Source organism: Gekko japonicus, unplaced genomic scaffold (genome assembly GCF_001447785.1).
Source record: "Gekko japonicus isolate JY-2015 unplaced genomic scaffold, Gekko_japonicus_V1.1 scaffold265, whole genome shotgun sequence".
Taxonomy (NCBI): Eukaryota; Metazoa; Chordata; class Lepidosauria; order Squamata; family Gekkonidae; genus Gekko; species Gekko japonicus.
This window is the reverse complement of record NW_015176459.1, coordinates 1,364,713-1,386,053: the sequence shown is the minus strand read 5'-3', so window position 1 is coordinate 1,386,053 and position 21,341 is coordinate 1,364,713. Positions and strand designations below refer to the sequence as shown.

The following is a 21,341-nucleotide window of genomic DNA, read 5'->3' as shown; positions in this document are numbered from 1 at the left end:
AAGTCACATTTAACTATAAAACAGACCATACCTATGCTTTCAAGTGGCCATGTTACTAAAAACTCAAATATATATATTTGTTCAGATTACTAGTTGCCTCTCCATACATCTGTTTGAAGTAACCCACATCAAAACAACAACAGTAAAATGAAGTATTACCAAAAACATCTGTAAAATATCTGAACACCAAAGTACAGCATTAGAGACTGTCCTCTGTATTTAGCAACACAAAGAGAGCATAAAAACAACCCTCCCAAGAAGCATGAAGGATCATAAAATGGGACCCACTGAAAAAAAGTGCATGTGCACACAGAAGAAGTCTGGGCCACCATAAAATCTAAGGTGTTGGTTGAATGTATGCTGGGACAGCACTCCATGAATGAGGAGGCACCAGTGGAAAATCCCTATCTCACTTTCCAAAGATCAGGGTACATAGTTCAGGGATTGAGGTGACAATTTTAAATGGTGGGTATGTTTATATCTTCAAGTTCTCCAGTCCTTTAGGGATTTAAAGGCAAAATCCAGTACTCTGAATTGGAACTGAACTGGAGTGAAACACAGGGCTGGCTCACCCACTAGCCGAACTAGGTATTCACCTAGAGCGCGGCCCGGCCCTTAGGCGGAGAGCGAGGGGTGGCCCCACTCCCAGCACTAGGAGCCGAAGGAGTGCCTTCTCCATGGAGCCAGGTGCCACGGCGCCCCCTTGAGCCACCCAGCTGCAGCGGTGCACTATCAGGAAGCGCCATGGTCCACCCTCCAAGGCCTCCGCTCCGCCTCCCGCACCTGCCCGCCTTCCTGCCTCCCTTCCCTCCCTCCCGCGCTGCAGTCAGCACCCCAGGGGGGCCCTCAGAGCCGACCTCTCACCTGGCCTCGGAGAGGCCGCCCAAGCAGCAGCAGCCTTTCCCCAGATTGTGCTGGCCGGGCAGAGAGGGGCAGGCGGGCGCTCCTGGCTGTGCATGGCGACGGCAACAGGGCTGGTCGGCCAGAGCAGTGGTGGCGGGGTGCGCAGGATGGGTGGCCAGCCGGGCGCCCCGTCGGCTCCGGCTCTGCAGCACTGCCCCGGCGGAGGAGGAGGAGGCACGGTGGCCGTTTCCCTGGCAAGGCCCAGGGAGTGGGTGGCAAAGCCGTGCTCCGCCCCGAGGCGCTGCACGCCAGCTGGGAGGTCCACAGGCCCCACTGGGAGGTTGGCATCTGCGCTCGCCTAGGGTGCAGGAACACCTCGGGCCGGCCCTGGTGATACATACTCTGAAACCCACACCCAGAAATAATCTGGCAGCTGTATTTTGTACTAGTTGAAGCTTTCAAGGCAGACAGATGTGATCAGAGCATGGATTATTTATTTATGATTTGGATAGAGAATCAGTTTATTGGCCCCCATTCAGTCCATTTCCACCTTCAGTCATTTTGTTCAGGACCTCCACCAACCAAACTGATTCATCTGTTACAGAGAAACAGAATAGAGTGTTTCATCAACACATACCCTGCCGCTCTCTTGGAAAAGGTGGTCTAGCAAGGTAACCAGTGCTGTTTAATGTCAAACCAGGATGCAATCCAGATGGAAATCAGTTTAGATAATCCATTTTGTCTAAGATCATCTGCAGCTGAATAGCTACCCCCCAACCTATTTGGCTTTGGTCCGCTGACCCTCACACTTGCAACTAACCTGGGATAGTCCAAAACCTAAAGGGCTGTTGCTGAATAAATCCTGAGCAACACAACAGAATTAAGGCTCTGAATGCCTTTCAAAGCAACTTCATGTATATGAACTTCACCCAGTCATTAAGATCAACAGGAAAGGACTTGCTCAGTATTCTTTCATTTACTGTGACTGCATTGGAGAGAGAGAGTGGAGTAGCCCTTTTTGTTAGGTGCCCATCTTCAAGAACACCTTTCCTTAGGAGATCAAACAGTGAGGAACACCTGTGAGTTTCCTTATCCGGGGTATGGCTATATCAGGTTCAAATCCTTGCTCTGCCATGACATTTATGGGTATGTGACCTTGGGCCAGTTACTGTATGAAAGCATCAGGGCTGTTATGGGATTAAAAACAGGAAGAGAAGAGTAACGTTAGCTACCCTGACTTGCTTGAAGGATGGGGTAAAATGGCTTGCTCAAAGGATGGGACACCAGCAAAATAAGCTATTTTTATTCTTGAAAGCTACTGCCAGATTCTGCTCAGAGCATTCCCTTGTTAGTATTGTCATATTTTACCTGTAATTGTTTTGTATAATGGTTGTTAGATTATCACTTTGAATGCTTATCGTTTGAGAAATTACTAATATATTTTATAAGCAAATGAGTAAATACATTAAGTTATTTTAATAGGATCTATTTACATGGGGGGGGGATAAGAGAGTGCAAACTTGAAGGACACTTAAACTCTTCTTCCCAGCATCCATCATTTAATTTTCATTACTGGCTGAAGACAAACTTTTATGAGGCTGAAAAGCTTGCTTTCCATTTTACCAGCAGAAATTGTTCCAGTAAATGCTATCATCTTATCCATATTTTTGTTATCTGAGCTTGCAGTGCAAAGTGGATATCCGTGACCTCTTATCTTGACAGAAATAGCCACAAATGCTATTATAGCAAATCTAGGAACATCAACATGTACCCCAAAATAAAAAAGCTTCTGTACCAATAATGATGTTGTTCATCTTGTTGCTATAGCCTTTTGCAGCATCATCTTGTAGCACACTCTGAATCTGATGGGCAGCCAAGTCAAACAGATCTAGGTAGTCTTCTACTGGGTAGCGATCATGGAATCCATCTCTCAGACGAATTATCCCTGAAAGCAAGATTGAAAGGGAAAATGAGTCGTAGGTAACATGAAAACAGTCAGCAGTTGTTTTGGTGAAATACCAATTTGAAATGAAAGATGTGGTCCAAACAGAATGATACTATAGGGGAACTTTCACACACGCTGAATAATGCACTTTCAATCCACTTTCAGTACACTTCAGCAACGGTTTGCAAGTGGACTTTGCCATTTCACACAGTAAAATTCAGTTGCAAAATGCACTGAAAGGGGATTGAAAGTGAATTCTTCAGTATGTGCAAAACTGCATTAGAGTCACTAACATAAAACCAAAATTACATCTGCATTATAAAATTCTATATTATCAGTTCTGTGTAGGAAATTGGATATAATCCATGTTTACATAATAATCTGTGAATATGAGTATCTGGATCAAATAATGATACAGATAGCTGTGCCTGTTACACATGCCCATGTGACCACCCTGCCTTATTTCTTATTTATTTATTTAGAAACTCTGTATCTCACTTCTGCAGACTTGTATGAGGTGGCACACAACTATATATATATAAACCCAACACTATGAAAGCAAGAAAAACAAACATCAGTATAACATAGCAATGAAACAATCTGAGTCACTAAAAAATCATGCCAGTAAAAGCAGTCCAGGCCATAACAGCACGAAAAACTGAGCAGTTTAAAATAATATTGACAAAACAGTTCTCAAACTAGTATTAATCCAATATATTTTTGGCCTGGATTGGACAAGTTATAGCCTCCATTTTTGAACAAAATGGATTTCAGCCCCGGACTCTACGCACTTTGGCATTAGAAACTGTGACTTTTAAGACTGCAGCAATACAATGACTGTTTTACATTTCATGAGAAACATCTAACTGCATGTAGTAATAAACACTAGAAAACTACTACTTAATAGTACGAGAAAAATGTCATTCAAGGGGGGAAGCAGCTTATCTAAATGGATTTTTACAACAGAAAAGCACTCCTACCAGACAACCCCAACTGTGTTTGACCCTACATGATATTATGGAGTGAAAAGAAACATGGACTGCTGGATTTCTGATCTTATTTGTGATTGTTCCAGTAGCTTGGAGAGAATCTGTGGATTCAGCTGAAGAAGCCCAGAAAGGTGTATTGATTGGAATATGGTGTGTTAACTCAGCTGAGTTAAGATAAGCAGCTGCTGAGATACCACAAGACCCAAATTGCACAGGACCAGATTCCACACAAAAGTGGGACCCCAACCCCCACTTGCATGCACAATTGCACTATACAAGAGTACTTCTTGAACCCCAGCCTGAAACTTCTCAGTCCCAAGAATACACTGCTGATTGCTGGGAAAACAAAAAGTCCCCAGGACACAAGTGCACAGCTGCAGTTTCGACAAGCAAGATCAGTCCCATTATTAAGTGCCCTGACCAGCATACTGCTTTGGTTTTCTGGGAGATGTTATGGGTCCCATGGATGCCAAAGTAAACTATGAATGAAGGAAGAATTAAGTCCACACCTATGTCTCCAACTCTAATGAGCAGGGTGCCTACATGATATTATGGAGTGAAAAGAAACATGGACTGCTGGATTTCTGATCTTATTTGTGATTGTTCCAGTAGCTTGGAGAGAATCTGTGGATTCAGCTGAAGAAGCCCAGAAAGGTGTATTGATTGGAATATGGTGTGTTAACTCAGCTGAGTTAAGATAAGCAGCTGCTGAGATACCACAAGACCCAAATTGCACAGGACCAGATTCCACACAAAAGTGGGACCCCAACCCCCACTTGCATGCACAATTGCACTATACAAGAGTACTTCTTGAACCCCAGCCTGAAACTTCTCAGTCCCAAGAATACACTGCTGATTGCTGGGAAAACAAAAAGTCCCCAGGACACAAGTGCACAGCTGCAGTTTCGACAAGCAAGATCAGTCCCATTATTAAGTGCTCTGACCACCATATTGCTTTGGTTTACTGGGAGATGTTATGGGTAGGAGATTTTACTGTCCCATGGATGCCAAAGTAAACTATGAATGAATGAAGAATTAAGTCCACACCTATGTCTCCAACTCTAATGAGCAGGGTGCCACCATTGTCCTGCCCTTGCCCAAGGAGAACACAGAAAAACCCAGGAGGAAGGTGGGCTTGGTAGTAGCTTTTTAAGTGGTAGTAGCTATTTTCTTTTTAGGAGCCAGCTGCTTTGAGGATGCTATGTCCTGAGGCCTCCAATGGCCTATTTTCATTCTGCCATCCTCTCCTTCTCCTAATTCTCAGGAGGGTTGAGAGGTCCACAATCCTGCAAGTGTGCTGCATATTCAACCTTCCTAGAGCCTTGAATAGGTAGCTATGAAACTGCATCAGCTTGCTTGCTAGGAAACTGAGCTATAAGTAGAAGTAGAAGGTGGCAATTAATGGTTTAACATTTAAACTAGCTAAGATGCATTAACCTTGCGCTCATGTTTACGCCTGTTCGTTACAATATCTAGTGATTTACGGTTCATCGTCTCTCTGCTACCTGCTGTGTCCTCTACTGGGGACAGGGCTAGAATTATACCATAGACTCCAGTTTTATTTGCTCATGCTTCTGTACTGCCTGTTTAGGTATTCTATATTATTTGCTATAGCCATATACATCTTACTGATGGTTTTGCATCCATGCCTTCTCATATGGATCATGCATCTGATCCAACTTGCAGTTTGCTTTTATGGTGCACTATGGAATAGTGCCTTCTAATAAACCTCTAAATTCATATCAGCAGCATATTGGAGTCTGTGTCCTCCTACTGACAGTCAGACAGAAACCCACAGGAATAGGGGGCTCCTGATCAGGGGACCAGATTAACAGCTAGGAATGCACCATCAGAAATCTGAAAATATGTAACCCCTTAGTAAATAGAGTGGATAAAGAGAACAGCTTTGGCCTGTCACTTAAAGGAGAGTAATGTTAATGCCAGGTGAGATTTAAGGGCAAGGGCATTCCAAAAAATGAGGTGCCTCCAGTGAAAAAGTCTCTGGTTACCACCCACCTTACTTTTGCAGCTGGAGACATGAAGAGCAGAGCTTGAAAAGAGGATCTCCACTGGTGGGCTAGACAACATGGTCTGACAAGTAACAGCAATACATTGAAGCAAGCAGTTTTATTTGCTCATGCTTCTGTACTGCAATACATTGAAGCAAAGTAGCCCCCACTCCAGTCAGCTTCTCGAGAAGGATGCAATGGTTGATGATATCCAATGCTGCTGACATGTCCAGGAGAAGCAACAGGGTCCGTTCCCTCTTACTCTCCAGGAAAAGATCATTAGTCAGGGTGATCAAGACTGTTTCCATCCCACATGCAAAACTGTATCTGAATTGAAATGGCTGCAAATAGTTTGTTGCCTCCAAGACCACCTGAAGTTGTCTAGCCACCAGATGGTAGCTGCTTAGGTCATTAGAGTCCTGACAGAGGTCACATGACTGTCTCTTTCAAGGCTGCAGGAACCTTGCAAAGAGGTGTTCAAACAAACCAGACTAGCTTGATGCCAACAGCCATGAAGGGCAAGGGTCGAGTGTACATGCGGTGGGCCACACAAAGCTAAGCATCTTGTCAATTTCATCCATGCAATTAGGACCAGACAGTGCTCCAATAACATCCTGAGATTTAACTAAATCAATTACGGCACTCAAGTCACAATGGATGAACAAACCAGTCACATGTAGCAGATTCCCCCTTGATACTGGCAGAATGGAACTCTTATTAATATACCCCAATAGTGTAATCTCTTAACAAGAGGATTGTAGTAGGATAGGCTAAATATAGGAGAGCTAGTTAGCACTGAATTTACTTTATAAAAGTAAGCCAGTAGCATGCAGGCCACAATTAGAATATTTTATTTGAATACTCAAATAAATAAACAGACTTTCTTCTTGGAAGGATGTGCAAACAAAAACCCCAACAACACCTGAGCCAAAGAAAACTGCCTAGCATCCCCTATAATAAGGATGGCCTGACTCTGTAGAAATGAGCAATGAAATATTAATAGAATGCAGAGACATATGAACACTTCTGAGGGAAGAGATCCAGTGAATCCATCCAAGAGAATTCTGCAGAAATTTTTAGAGAAACCCCAGTGAATTCTCCACTGAAATGGTTCCAAAGGAATACCAGAGAGAGTTTGTTGCAGCAAAAACATAAGAGTTTTGTGATGCTTTAAAGACTAGGAAGTTTATATTCTAACATAAGCTTTCATGGACTACCTGCACTGGATGAAGTGGGCTGTAGTCCATGAAAGCTTAGGGTAAAATAAATAAAAGTCTTTAAGGTGCCTCAAGACTCCTGTTTACTTTTACTGAAACAAGGACATTTATAAGAGTTGACTACAATTTGTCAACTGCTCCGGCATGCTGCTAGAGAGTGTAGATTTGGCTCTGGGGTCCCCCGAGGAGAGAAAAAGATTAAGAGCACCTGATACAAGCAGAGCAGGCTGCAACCTGTGCAGCAGGAGTATCTATGATCTGAGAGCATGCTTCTAAGTCTTGGCAAACAATGCCATCATCAAGACCTCAAAAGGCTACAACTCTGGGCAAGCCTAGTGTGATATGGCATAATAAAATACACTGCTATGTTTAGACAGAACATGCCTGGAAGGTCAGTGAAACTTTCAAAAACTCCATAGTACATTCTGACCTATTGGTACTCAAACTCCACAACCAAATTCTGGACGTCTGTAAAATCTGAAGGCAACCTTACTTACTACGTAATTCCAACTCTGCAGAATAATTCTGTGAGAGAAATAGGAGCAATTTTTAAAAGATTGGGAGTGAATACTATTCTGAAGCATGTCTGACACCTATTGTACGCTAACATATAGAGATGCCAGATACTACTCTGCATTTCTAAGCCTTGTTAACACAGAAAACAAAGGCCAGTTACAGGACTACTGAATAAGCCAATTCTGATAATTGAATCTGTGTTACACATATCAAGTAGCTTAATGGTGTGTTAGCTCTGTGCATGAACTGAACCCTAAAGCAAAGCACACCGTTGAAATGTTTCAACTGTGCTCCACTCCAATGAACATCCTTATGCTTCCTATCAGAAGATGATGGCTTCCTCTATTTGATAGAATTCTTAAGCATGGCCTTCATATCCTTCAGGAGACAGCTTGGATAAAACTAGTTTCTGGAGATTCTTCTTCTACTGTTGCATATGGTTTGTTTTGTCTCACCCTTCCCTTGGAGCAGCATACCTAGGTAAAGGTAAAGGTTCCCTTGCTCGAAAGCCAGTCGAATCCGACTCTAGGGTTGCGGTGCTCAAATATCTGGGCATCTATTCTGACACTCTAATGACATGAAAAAGTCATCTAAGACATCCTTGAAGAAATTTTATTTTACAAAAGGTAGTCTTTCCCAGCATTGCTCAAATTACACAATTCAAAGATCTTAAGTAAAGGTAAAGGTTCCCTTGCTCGAAAGCCAGTCGAGTCCGACTCTAGGGTTGCGGTGCTCATCTCCGTTTCAAAGCCGAAGAGCCAGCGCTGTCTGAAGACGTTTCCGTGGTCATGTGGCCGGCATGACTAAACACCAAGGCGCACGGAACGCTGTTACCTTCCCACCTAAGTGGTACCTATTTATCTACTTGCAATTTCTTGCTTTCGAACTGCTAGGTTGGCAGGAGCTGGAACTAGAGACGGGAGCTCACTCCATCATGCGGCACCCGGGTCTCGAACTGCTGAACTACTGACCTTCCACAGCCTGCAGTTCAGCATCTTAACCACTTGAGCCACCGCAGCATACCTAGGGACCCAGAAAATTTCCCATTCAGGTTGAAAGATGAAAATGCACCCCACACTTCCAGACCCTTTTTTGGCTTTAACCTCAAGACAGAGTGGAAAAACTTTAAAAACAAACAAACTACATTTTAATTAACAGATATTAAAAAGTTCAGAAATAATTTACTGGGTAAACTGTAGAACCCCACTGCACATCAGAGACACTCACAGTATTGATGAACACAGCTTGGAAGAACACCACATGCCAATTAAAATCCCACTGAATTTAGTTCAGCTCACTTTTACCGAGTTTGCCGCTACCTCAGTTGCCTTCAAACAGGGATCCAGATGTACTAATTTAGTGCATTTCAATTTGCCACAGTTCATTAGTGGTTGAACAACAATACTAAAGATGAACTGAATCTGAAAAAACCCAGGGTTTCAAGCCAACTTTTTTCAGCTCCTGCTTGACGAACACGCACAGATTTGTTTTGATTTTGGTATAAAGAACGAATAAGTATACACAATGGAAATCTATGCCTATTCCTGTTAGTGTAAACCACAGCCATCTAGCTCCCCAACAACTTTAACAATAACCAAAAAACTGGCATCCAAATCCACAGGGGTTCTATTGTTCCCTTGTGTCCTGGAACATATGGAAAAGAACCAGCCAACACAGCATGGAATTGGGGAGGAAGCTCTCTGTTCAGTAACAAACAGAATAAGCAATGAAAAATTATTCTCAGCTGCCTTGAAATTGGCTTCATTCAAGAATTTAAGCCTTGCAATTTTTGATTTTTTTTAAAAAAAAACAGATTGTTTGCTTTCCAGTCTCTAAGGCTGCTTCCAAACTAGGATACTTTTGCACAGCTCAGTTTTTGCATTCAGATGGAAGTGGAACTGAAACTGGGATCCCATTCAACATCTGATACAGTGCTGTTTTCTGCATAAACATCTTGCAGTGCCTGCCCCATGGGCAAGATCCTTCCATATATTACGCAAAAGCAAGTCCCATTCATCAAAGGTCCTGTTTCTGCCTTTTGTTTCTTCATTTTACATCTTAATTAATGATGTATCCAGCCAACAATAGCCCTTTTTATCAACTGTTAAGTACTCATTCTTGTTGGGAAGGGGAGATAAGTATTTCACTTTGAAGGTAAAGCCACTGCTTATCTATTTTATTTCTTATGGCTGAAATTCTGTACTCATGCTACAACAATAATGAAAAATATTAAAAGGAGAGAACAGTTAAAAGAACTAATGAGGATGGATTCATGAATGCCATGGCTAGCTGAGGAATAAATCATAAAGTTATTAAGTATGCTGTATGTAACATGAAGGATAGGAAGAAAATTTAATAAGACACCTGCCTTGGGAAACCTCAGTCATGCTTTAACTAGACAACCTGAGTTTCACGTTAAACAAAAATGGCCAAAAATCAAATGTGAAAAGACAAGCAAACAAAGGTGAGAAAAATAGAATGGGTTGCCAAATAATATTGCCTAAATACTCTGTTAAGTGAACCCAAATTCCGAGCTCCTGTTTTGTAAATTCCCTATCTCATCCCACAATAGAATTCCCAGTGACACACAGCCATTCTGTGATGTGATTCCACATGACTAAAGAGCTGTGTGAATGGTACAATCATATGGGTGGCACAGACCGTGTTCCCCACACCACTGGCACCCTTCCTCCCAATGTATCCATGGCATGGAGGGGGGGGGAATGCAACCTTCCCTGCCATTGTGGTTACATCACTCATGTGCAGCCTGTCCTCCAGCTGTGAGAGACTGCATCACAGAAAAACAGCCCTCTTGCAACTGGTACTGAATACAAAAGGAATACTTCTTTATGAGGATCTCCCTTGCCTCTATGGACATTCTAAACCATGTTCAAAGGGATTCCAACTTTGCATTACAGGATGCAAGTGTGCTTTAAGTGTCCAAAACACACTTACAATCACTGACACCCATTATTAATGCAAACCAGGACACAACAACATAGCATCAGTTGTACTGCTGCTTGGAGAACTGAAAGCTTCAAAACTGATACTGCGTGTTTACTCACCAAACCGTTTTCTTGTCCACCAGTGAGGCTCCTTAATTGCTGAGAATCTCACATCAGGATGTAACCTGAGCCTGTCATAAAGGTCTGTTGTCCCACACTTTGGCTGGCCTATGATGTAGAAATGGGGAAGGCAGCGCAGCCGATAATGCTTATCCTTGTAGTGATACAAATGGTTCCAGAATACCTTTCTGAGGTAATCAAATATTGCCCGAAAACGTTTGGAATACAATGCATAGGAGTTTGTAGCATAGGGATCTGTGGTCATGTTTCCACTGTATTCTTCATACCAACAAGGACTCTTGCTGCTTGGAAGAAACTTGTTAGGAATTACTGAGAACATCTGCAATACAGAGAACAAAACACTTTAGTTAAGAGCAACAAACAAAAAACATGGTTGCATTTCCAGTTACAATAATCCCAGTGTTTGCACACTCTAGTCATTTTAATGTTTAACCACTCCAAGCTGCTGTACAGCTACAACACCAGGGGAATGTGCAGAGCTGTCGGTGAAAAGGAATATATATGCAAACTCTAGCTTTTAAATTTAAACAGGGCCCCGGTCACACGAGCGAGATAATCTGGGGGGGAAGTGAGGCTTTTTGCTCTGGAGCAAAAGGAAGCGTGGTATCACGATCCAGCGTTCCCCCGAGGCTCTGTGCTCAGGCAGTCAGCCGCCGATCACACGGTGATGGCAAAGTGTGGCAACGAAGCAGTACCGTGTTTGTGCGCATACCACGGAGCCTTACAAGAAAACATCTGGTGGGACACGGACGGGCGCCGGATACAATGGGATACCAGCGCTTCCGCGATCAGACGCCCGCCTGCACCCCGCGTTTTCCAGATAATACTACACTTTCCCAGCTACTTTTAAACTCTGCATCTTTGGCCGAACGCTACGGGTTGGAGACAGGCGCGCGACGCTTGCCAGATGTTGTCGTATGATCGCGCCCTTTTAATCCATGCGGCAAATTCTCCGTGTGACCGGGACCCAGGTTTTCTTAGCATGAATCCTCCATTCGATGGAGAATTATCAAGCTCTAGCAGAAAAAATAATAATAATCAATTCTGACATATCATATGAGAGGACAATCAAAATGCTTCTACATGGCCAGTACTTCATATGGGGGATCCTAATATTTGAATTTATACTGTTACATTTATCAAAATATGTGCCACCTTTCCCCCTTGCAAGGTCTCAAATTAGAACATCCATGACAATGTGAAATCTTCATGTCAGAAGCCCCTGGAAATGGAGTGGAGTAAGGAATGGCAGAGGTAAAGAGGGGGCAATCCAAGTTGAGGATCATTCCGAGTGCAGTCCTGCCTACCAGACATTAAAGTAGCCTGGTCAATACAGCTTCTGCTGAGCCACATCTATAACTAGTTTACACTGATTAGCCATTCTGGAAGAAGTACATAACCCACTGCTGTTTTCAGCACAGTCAAATCCACATACAGATTCAAAAGTACTACAAAGAGTTTTGCAATGTAACCAAGAATTCTGCCACCAGAATATTTTACAAACATTCTAGGGTGGCCTCTAGCTTCACAAATATCACTCTCTATGCTTCATTCTGTGCCTATGATAAATAGACATCCTCCTGCAAAACCAGTCCCTGGCATAGGTAACTAGATTAACAGAATTTAGAACTTGTGCCAATGATTCTATTAATATTACAATATTATGATGACTGTGGAAATTTAAAAAATGAGGTGTGAATGAAGCAACAGTGAGGGAAAGTTATGGCTTTCATTGAGAGTCAATATGATGCAGTGGTTAGTGTGCTGCACTAGTATTCAGGAAATGCAAGTTCAAATTCCAACTCTGCCATGGAAGTTTGTTGAGTGACCTTGGGCCAATCGCATTCTCAGCCTGACTACATCACAGGGTTGTTATGAGGATAAAATGCAGCAGAGGATATGATGTAAGCTGTTTTGGGTCCTCACTGGGAGGAAAAACAAGGTATAAAAGAAGTAAATAAACAAATAGCTGAATTGCTTGCTGGTGGATTTCCCAGAGACATATGGCTAGCCACCACAAGAAACAAGATGGTAGACTAGATAGTATGATCCAGCAGACCACTTATGAGGAAATGAAAAGGAATTTTTGAAGCAAAAGTGAACAAAAACTCTCAGGCACCAGATAGCTCTTACAGCAGGTTACTTCAGAGTAAATGGTTTCAGTAGAAAATCCAGATATAGACCACTTCAAACTCTCAAGCAACCAAACAACAAAATTTATTGCTCACAATATTAGGTATATAACACTCAAATTTCAAAAAATGAACATGTACCACAGCTCAATGAACAGATCCCTCAAGAAAACCTAATTGAAGTGTACTGAAATATGCAATTGAATTAAGAAATCTGGAAAATGAGCTTGCAAGGAACCATAATTAGAAAACACAGGTTGAGCTGGAGATAAAATAAGCAGATCAAATTAATGTTCTGGTTTAATTTGGAAAATATAACATTTGCATATTTCATTGAAACACTTCTGAGACAGGAATTCTTCACAAGTCATGGCTGAGAAATGCTGCTTTCTAATTATTAGATACAACAAGTGGAAACCCACAAGGACTTGCAGGTAAGGGTGTCTCATTTCCTTCTCCCCCCCTATTTCCTCTTCCCTTCCCTTGTAGCCTCACACCCCTCCTATTTTCTTTCTTCTTTCACTCCTTTCCATTCAACAGCCACCCTACTTTTTCCTGCCCCGTCTTCAGCTGCCACTGGGGCCTCTACCTAGGGAAACTATGACCTAGTTATGGGGAACCAGCTGCTGGGCCAGGCCCACTTGCATGGTAAGGAACTCTCAAGGACTTCCCGGATTATTTCGTTTTCCCTCCTCCTGGAAACCCCAAATCCCTGCCTCATTCTCCTCAGCCATTCACCAACCTACTTTTTAATCTGCCTCCCATCTTCAGTTATATTCAGGGGTCATTTTGTAGAAAAAGAGGTGGAGGAACTCATTAGCATAACTTATTTGCATATGTCACACCCCCTGACAGTTTGGTATAGTGGTTAAGTGCGCGGACTTTAATCTGGGAGAGCCAGGTTTGATTCCCCACTCCTCCACTTGCACCTGGCTGGATGACCTTGGGCAAGCTGTAGTTCTGATAAGAGCCGTTCTTGAAAAAGAGCAGTTTCTGTCAAGAGCTCTCTCAGCCCCACCTACCTCACAGGGTGTCTGTTGTGGGGAGGGGAAGGGAAAGGAGTTTGTAAACCGCTCTGAGACACCTTTGGGTAGTGAAGGGCGGGGTATAAATCCAATCTCTTCTCTCTTCTTCTGATATCACCGGAAGTGTGTCAGAAGGCAACACCCCCAAGCTCCACCCCCAAAATCTCCAGGTATTTTCCAACTCAGATTCAAACCTGTGTCTCCCAAATCCTTGTCTGGAACACTAACCACTACACAACACTTCATGAGGCAGCGGCTGTTGAGCAGTAGCAAGTCATTAGCGGCCGTGGTGGCCCTGATCAGGGCAGAAAAGCATGATATAAGTCTTGTATATAAATAATAAATAAAATGACTTTCTCCTTGGGCATTACAGTCATTACAGCTCTCTTTCCTCTACCAGGGGTGTGTTTCTGGAGCTGGAAGGGAGAGATCAGTAAAAACTGCCAACAACAGTCTATGTTAGCCTATGTTAGCCTCTCCAGATATCCATTTCCGTAGTCCTTTATCTTGCTTACAAAGATGCTTTGTAAAAGATGCTTTGATCCAGGTTAAGGGGAACATTTTAGATAGAGCAGGCTCTTCAGGCAACCAACTACCTGCCACTTCCACAGTAGGGTTCCTTCTTTTCTCATGATTTCTGCTTGACTGCTTTCACCCTCCCCCCTTTACTGTACTCTTCTGTGAACTGGGCCATTGCCAGTAAGGGCCAAGCAGGTTTTCTTGCAATTGCCTTCACCCTACTAGGGCTTTCTTGTGACATCCGGGCTCAGACTAACACCATTCATCATCCAGCCTTAGGCTTCCTCCATGCCATTCCCTTCTCCTGTGGCAAGCTACAAACACCATCTCACCTTTTTCCCACGGGAAGCAACACACTGGCCTCCCTGTTCACTTCCAGCCAGAGGATCCCCACCGCCTTCACCAAGTGCCCTTCTCTCCCGGAGGAAGCCATCCCTTGCCTCTAAGTCCCGTCCTCAAAGTCTGAAACTGCAAGCACCGGGCACAAAGCATTCAGCTTGTGCATGGGCGCACAAAATAAGAAATTGTTTTCTAGGGGCAGATGCAACTTTTGTGTAGTGGCAGTTCTTATTCAAGCTCAGGTCGCTCCTTGTATTTTCTGCATCTTGAACTGCCTTCTTGGTTTCATTTTTTCACTCCCCCCCCCGCCCTCCTCGCAAGACAATTTCTGGCTACAAGTTCATTCCTGGCCACCCCTTTCAGTGATAACGCTCTCTCGAGCCTGGAACATTTGGTCCCTAACCAAGTGTTACGTTCATTTTCCTCCCTTCTCTGACCTCCACCAGGGAAAAGAAGCTCTCAGTAGCGGCAGAACACTTGATCCAGCACCTCGCAGCCGGGTGCCACAGGGTGAGTAGAGGAGCAGCAGCAGTTGAGCAGGGAGACAAGACTGCACAGCTTAGAGAGGGCACTGCCCCATAGCCTCGCCAATCTCACCTGAAATCTTCGGTTCAGGCGCCCGACGGTCTTCTCCAAGAGCGTGTGCAGACACGCACATGCACACTCACCTTCCAGTGGTGCCAGTGTCCTCCTTGGGTGCGCCCGGGGCTCCCTGGAGCGCAGCAGAGGCCACCGCGAGGAGGGGGAATGGGGGGGCGCTTGGCTCACCCCCTCTAGCACTCTTCGCAGCTGAGCAGCCTTTGAGGGTCCCCAAGTAAAGTGGACTGTTGTGGGGGGGGTCCCTGTCGATCCTGGCTTCTCCTCCGTCCGGCTGCGTTGCCCTTGTGTCCGCCTTTCCCGCCAAGCCACCCCCGCATGTCAGCGGAGGCCTTTGTAGCGGGGAATGAGGAGAAGGGGGGAGCAGGCCCGGGCAAGAGGGCTCGTCATTGGTCTTCGGCGGGCTGGGAGGAGGGATCCCCCCCGCGCCTGAGCCTGTGCCACACCCAGACTCTGCAGGCGGCTTCGCCAAGGGGCGTTCTGGAGAGGCAGCTGCACGCCCCAGTGTAGCCTGGCCCCAGGGCAGCCTCACCGCTGCCCCCTCCTCAAAACCTCTCCCCCAAAGCAGCCATTTACGTTTCTCTGGGGTAGCCGCCTGCCTGCGTCTCTCTGTCTCTGGCTGCCGGGATGGAGCACTGCGAGCGGGCAGAGAGAGCGATTTGGACTGACCCGGTGATGGCGGGGGCTGTTGCTCCTGCGCCTTGCCCGAGACAAGTCTCATCAGCAGGGGCTGCGCAGGTGGGAGGGGGCCTCGGAAGGCAGCTGGCACCAGCGCAAAAATAGCCCTGGGCTGTGGGTGACCTGGGGGGCAGGGGAGGGGGGGCCTGTTTACTGCCGGAGCGTTGCTCTGACCCACTCCAGCCCGAAACAAGGCCTGGTTATATTATTTATTTTCTTCATTTATAACCCACCTTTTCCCACATGGGAACCAAATCACTTGACATCATTCTCCTCATCTCTTTTTTATCCCCCACCTTTTCCCACATGGGAACCAAATCATTCTCCTCATCTCCTTTTTATCTTCACAACAAACGGTTAGACTAAAAGTATATGATTGGCCATCTATCACCTAGTAAGCTTCTATGGAAGAGTACGGATTTGAACCTGGATCTCCCAGACCCTGGAATGAAGCTCTAACCACTACACCACACTGGCTTTCATATGGTGGCTACTGTTGAACAGAAGCAAGCTGCCAGGGTGGTATCAATTCACCCAGTCATTGCTGCCAGGCCTAGCCCTGATGAGTCCTCCCTCAAAGGCCAAAACAGCTGTGGAAAGGGTCCTTCTGCTCTCCCCTCAGCTTTTACTGACAAAACCCAAGCCCAGAATGCTGGGGTTTCCTAGCAACATCCACTGATGGCTTCAATTTCTTAAGGTTACAGCTGCTCCTTTTATCATTTTTGGGTTTTTTAACCCCCCTCCCCACAACGTATTTTTTTAAACATTTTAGATTTTTCTGCAAACCTGGGCATTTTTCAGGTTCGTTGAAAGATCTGTCTTATCCATTCGTGGTTCTAATCACTGGATTTAAGTATTCTCAGATTCGGCCAACTTGGCTATTAGAATATATGAGACATTTGGTAACCTTTCCGCATAATTATTTTCTTATTTAGAGTTATATAAACCTCAGGAACTGAGATTATATTTAAATATAGTAATACAATCCTTTAAATTTGTTCCCAGTTTATCAGCTGTTCCCTCAGCCAAGTTCCCTACAACTCTGACTTTCCCACAGATATATATCCATGAACCTCCTGTATTCCTAGCACCTAAAAACTTCTTTCACAGCATCTTCAAATAAGCAACCCATCTGGAAGAACTAAGACTAAAATAGATAAGGTTTCCTTAGAACTTTACTTGCTCTCTCATTTCCGGACTAATTGAGCAAAGATGTGGCAGCCCTATCTGTCTCACATACAGACCACATCCAGTGGGAAACCATTTCTGTGTTTGTCTTTCATATCTCTACAGGCTTTCTAGGATACAAATCCCAAATAAATAAAAAAATAAAATAAAATAGGACACACCTTGAATTCATGAAACTCTTGAAGTCACAAACACTCAGGGCAGACCTGACTACTGAGGATTGCCAGCTCTGGGTTGGGAAATACTTGGAGATTTTGGGGTGTGGCCTAGGGAAGGCAATCTTTGGGGAGGGGAGAAACCTCAGCAGGGTACAGTGCCATAGACTTCACCTTTTAAAGCGGCCATTTTCTCCTGTGAAACTGATCTCTATTGTCTGGAGATTTAATAATGTGATCTCTGCAGGCCACACTTGGAAGTTGGCATCCCTGTCTTCAACATACAATAAGACCCACCAGTTCATATATACAATAACATGACTCTATCAGTGTTAAGAAGTATTCCTATGCAAAAGCCAGTGCCAACACCATTAATAAAGCAAGAGAGTCTCTTTCCCTTATACTCACATGCAGCTCTTGTTTCTTCAGATCTTCTAAGTGTGGATAATGTCTGGGTTTGAATTCAATATTTGAAGTAATAGTGTCAATAATTACTTTAATATTTGGATAATCCTTGGCATATGAAATATTCATTTTAGATGTCTGGTAATGATCTTTCACATCACAGAGCGTCTCGCTGTCCATTAAGTTTGAATTGCTTGCAAAAGCTCCATAATGGAATGTGGGCAGTATCAGCAAGAGGCCATGTTTGGCTCCAGTCAGTATATAAGATGCCATCACTAGCATCATTATTAATAATCCAAACATTAAGCTGCACAGCTTTCCTTTCTTCAGACAAAACAGTCCAGTCCAGCTCTCACTGTGATCAGTCCTTACTTCCAGAACTGCAAGCAAGTTCATCTGTTTGCTATCCAAGTGCAACAGAACTTTATTTTCTCTTTTGCAAAGATGACAATTTTTGTTATTGTGACTTGGCCCTCGGCACCTGGAACAGTGTTTGTGCAAGTCATTTGGTAACAGTGCTATGCAACAACGAATGCAATGCTTCATACCATTGGAATACTAGTTAAATGTGCCATTTACAGTTGTCAGGCAAGACGTTCAGGTGGATGAAAGTAATTTCCAGAAGAAAGAACCATGAATACCTTGTGCAGTCAGATAAAGATGCTGCCATGTAAAAAGATCACTGACAACCAAAACAGATGCAATAAATATATAGATCTTAGGTGCAAATAAAATGTAATCGGGACATATTTATGAGAATTTGGCTCAATGGGAGAAAGTTAAAAAGAGAAATAAAAACTCTGTTCAGGTTTTTCCCATTGAGCAAAATGTACTGAATGGGACTTCACTGTTCAAAGTAAAGAGACATTCAAAACAAAATGAATTCATTGTCCTTGGATTGTTCCAAAGGTAAACAAAATGTAAGAATGTTTATGAGGTTTAAATATGTTCCTTTAACATGCGGTTCCCAAGACAGAAGAACTCTTTGGAGATCTTCATCATATCAGTTTAGAAGGTGAAGGTTTGTTGCTTAACCTGAAAAAGAAAAAGAAAAAACAGAATAAATATGGGTGAACAGAATTTCTATCAAAACTCTGATTGATTTTTAAAACAAAGGACTAAATAGTGGAAATGTTACCATTGGTTGTAATTTCTTTACTAAACTAAAAGAGGAAATAGATTCTTGCCGGGAGTAAGATGGTTGGAGAAATGTGGGAAGACAAAGCTATAGTAGGGAAACTGGTAAACCCAAACAACTGTGGTACAGAAAGATACAATTATCTAGCAAAAAACTTTAGGAAAAGAAAGCTGTTGAGAAAGGAAGCAGCAGCAGTTGTCTGAGTGAAAGCTATGGAGGGAAATAATGACAGCATTTGAGGAGCAACAGTCTTAAGGGAACCTGTTCTGAAAGGAATACATTTACACCAGGAATTTACAACAGGAATACATTTACACCAGCTCCTAGAGATTCTTACAAAGAAATGAATCTCTTAAAAGTGTGGTGATATGGTAGTTTAGGATTACTCATCAATAAAACTCATTTCTCCTTCCAGTTCCTGCTTGTGCATACAAATTCTTAACCTCAGTAACAGAAAGATCATTAGCAACTGCTCTATAAAACAGAAACACCTCTGAAGATGAGTTAATTGAATGTTTCTTATTTTTGAGATCAATAGAACATATTGTCTCACCCTAAGAAGCACATTAAATGACTGCAGACAAATACTAAGATAGCAAAAATAGGATATTTCAAGAGTTCAAGAGAAAACTGATGTTATCTGAGCATATTAACTTGTTTCTAGTAAGGAATACAGGAAAGAACTCCTGGAGCTTTGCATGTCCAGCACTAGAGCTTTTGGGGTGAATCCAATCATCCTCCAAGTAGCCTTCCTCCAACAGATATGGCACTTAATTTAATCCTTGGGGTAGAAGAAAGCTTCAGATGTGAGCGAAAAGGGGATAGTGTACAAATATTTTAATTAATTGATAATTAGATAAATAAACTTTGCTCAGTGGAATGGTAGGACAGAACTAGGGATGTACATTCGGGCTTCCTGAACCAAACCTCCCCTCAAATAAATACCTTATTAGTATTTATCGGTATTTCTAAAGTCGAATGTAGATTCAGAAAACTTTTCGGCTACTAAATATAGTTTCCCGTATTTATTCAGCTTTTCCAGCTTTCAGGTAGCCCAATACTGACTTCCCTCCACCATGGCTTCCCTAGTCAATTTCACTCCCCTTCAGTCAGCTCCAGTCAATTTCACTCCCCTCCAGTGAAACTGACCAGGGAAAGCCTCCTCTTTGCCTTCCCTTCTCCAGCTGCATGGGTTCCTTGGCTGCCCTTCTCCAGGGGCCCCATGGCTGCAGGGCAACCGGAGAGGAGCAGGCAAGAAGCCCAGGCATGTTTCCATGCCTACCCTTCACTTCTCCAGCCCCCCCCCCATGGAGAGGCACAGAGAGGGAAGGGGGGGAAGAAGGCATGTCAGGAAGGCTGGGGAAGCATGTCAGGAAGTTGGGGAAGTGAAGGGCAGGCATGGAAACATGCCTGGTCTCCTTGCCAGCCCCTCTCCAGCTGCAGAACCCAAGCATGTTTAAACACCTTCTCCCCCCCTTCCCTCCCTGAGCTTCTCTGCAGCAGCAGAGAAGCTCAGGGAGGGAGAGAGGCACGTTTCCATGCCTTCCCGTGTCCTCCCCAACCCACCCCCTGCGCTGGGGGGGGGGGGCCTGGGGAAGCAATGCCTGGGCTCCCTGCCTTCCCTTCTCCAGCTACCCCAGGTCAGCTAGAGAAAGGAAAGCAGAGAGAGGAGCCTTTCCCTTGTCAGTTTCACTTCCTTAGTTGTCTGCTGTTGGGTTTAAATGGTTTAAACCAAACAGCTAACGGGCAAGGTGAGAAATTGACAAAGAAAGCTGCACAGGCTTCCAGAGGGAAAGAAGGTATTTTTACATGCCTCCCTTCCCTCCTGTCGGGTATATCAGATCTGTATATTCACCAATACCAAATATTTCCCCAGTTCTGACACTGCACTGATATTGGACTGGAGATATTCAGCATTTACCAATTTTTTTTCTAATCTGATATACCCGAAGCTGAAAAATACGAACTTTTTTTTTTTTGCACATCCCTAGACAGAACACAATTTACAGCTTTGGGGTTTTTTTCCTGGAAACATCCATAATAGTTATACTGCAAAACCCCACAGTCATTACACAGTCTTCTGTGTGATGTCAGCATGTTGTGGTGCTCCACCACCCCCACTCCCAGAAAGTCCCTCCCCTGCCGGCGCGATCATCAGACCTGGCAACCCTAAGAAATAAATATTTCTTATTTCATTTTCAATCCCTTCAACCATAGGTTGGTGGGACTATAGATAAAGCAAAAACAGATCAATAAAACAATAAATTCTGAAATAATTTCAAAACGTATGTAAGAAATCTAGCAACAGCTTCTAATCAACCCACATTAATTGAAAATAACAGTTTCAGAATAATATAATTACTAGAGCAATGAACATCACCGTTGACAAGAGATCTCAATTTATTACACCTAGCCCCAATAAACAAAGGACAGTGTAACAACACATGTGAGATGGTCTCTATTGTTCCAGAAGCACAAGAACAATTTATTTCAATCCAGGAAATACCTTTAAGCCTTCCTGTGTATTCGGCTTTTGGGAGTGAATAACATCTGGCAAAAA

At 43.6% G+C, this 21,341-nt stretch overlaps 1 protein-coding gene across 1 annotated transcript in view; it reads right to left on the bottom strand.

The window, feature by feature from the left end:
* The window catches only part of CHST15 (carbohydrate (N-acetylgalactosamine 4-sulfate 6-O) sulfotransferase 15), a 37,484-nt gene extending 18,871 nt beyond the window's left edge, over window positions 1-18,613 (bottom strand). The window contains exons 1-3 of the mRNA XM_015426983.1: window positions 17,647-18,613; window positions 10,585-10,924; window positions 2,639-2,788 (exon numbers count right to left, since the gene is read on the bottom strand). Coding sequence (XP_015282469.1) covers window positions 2,639-2,788; window positions 10,585-10,924; window positions 17,647-18,189 — 1,033 coding nt within the window. The 5' untranslated portion in view covers window positions 18,190-18,613. The remainder of the gene's footprint in view (window positions 1-2,638; window positions 2,789-10,584; window positions 10,925-17,646) is intronic.
* Window positions 18,614-21,341: the final 2,728 nt, after the last annotated feature.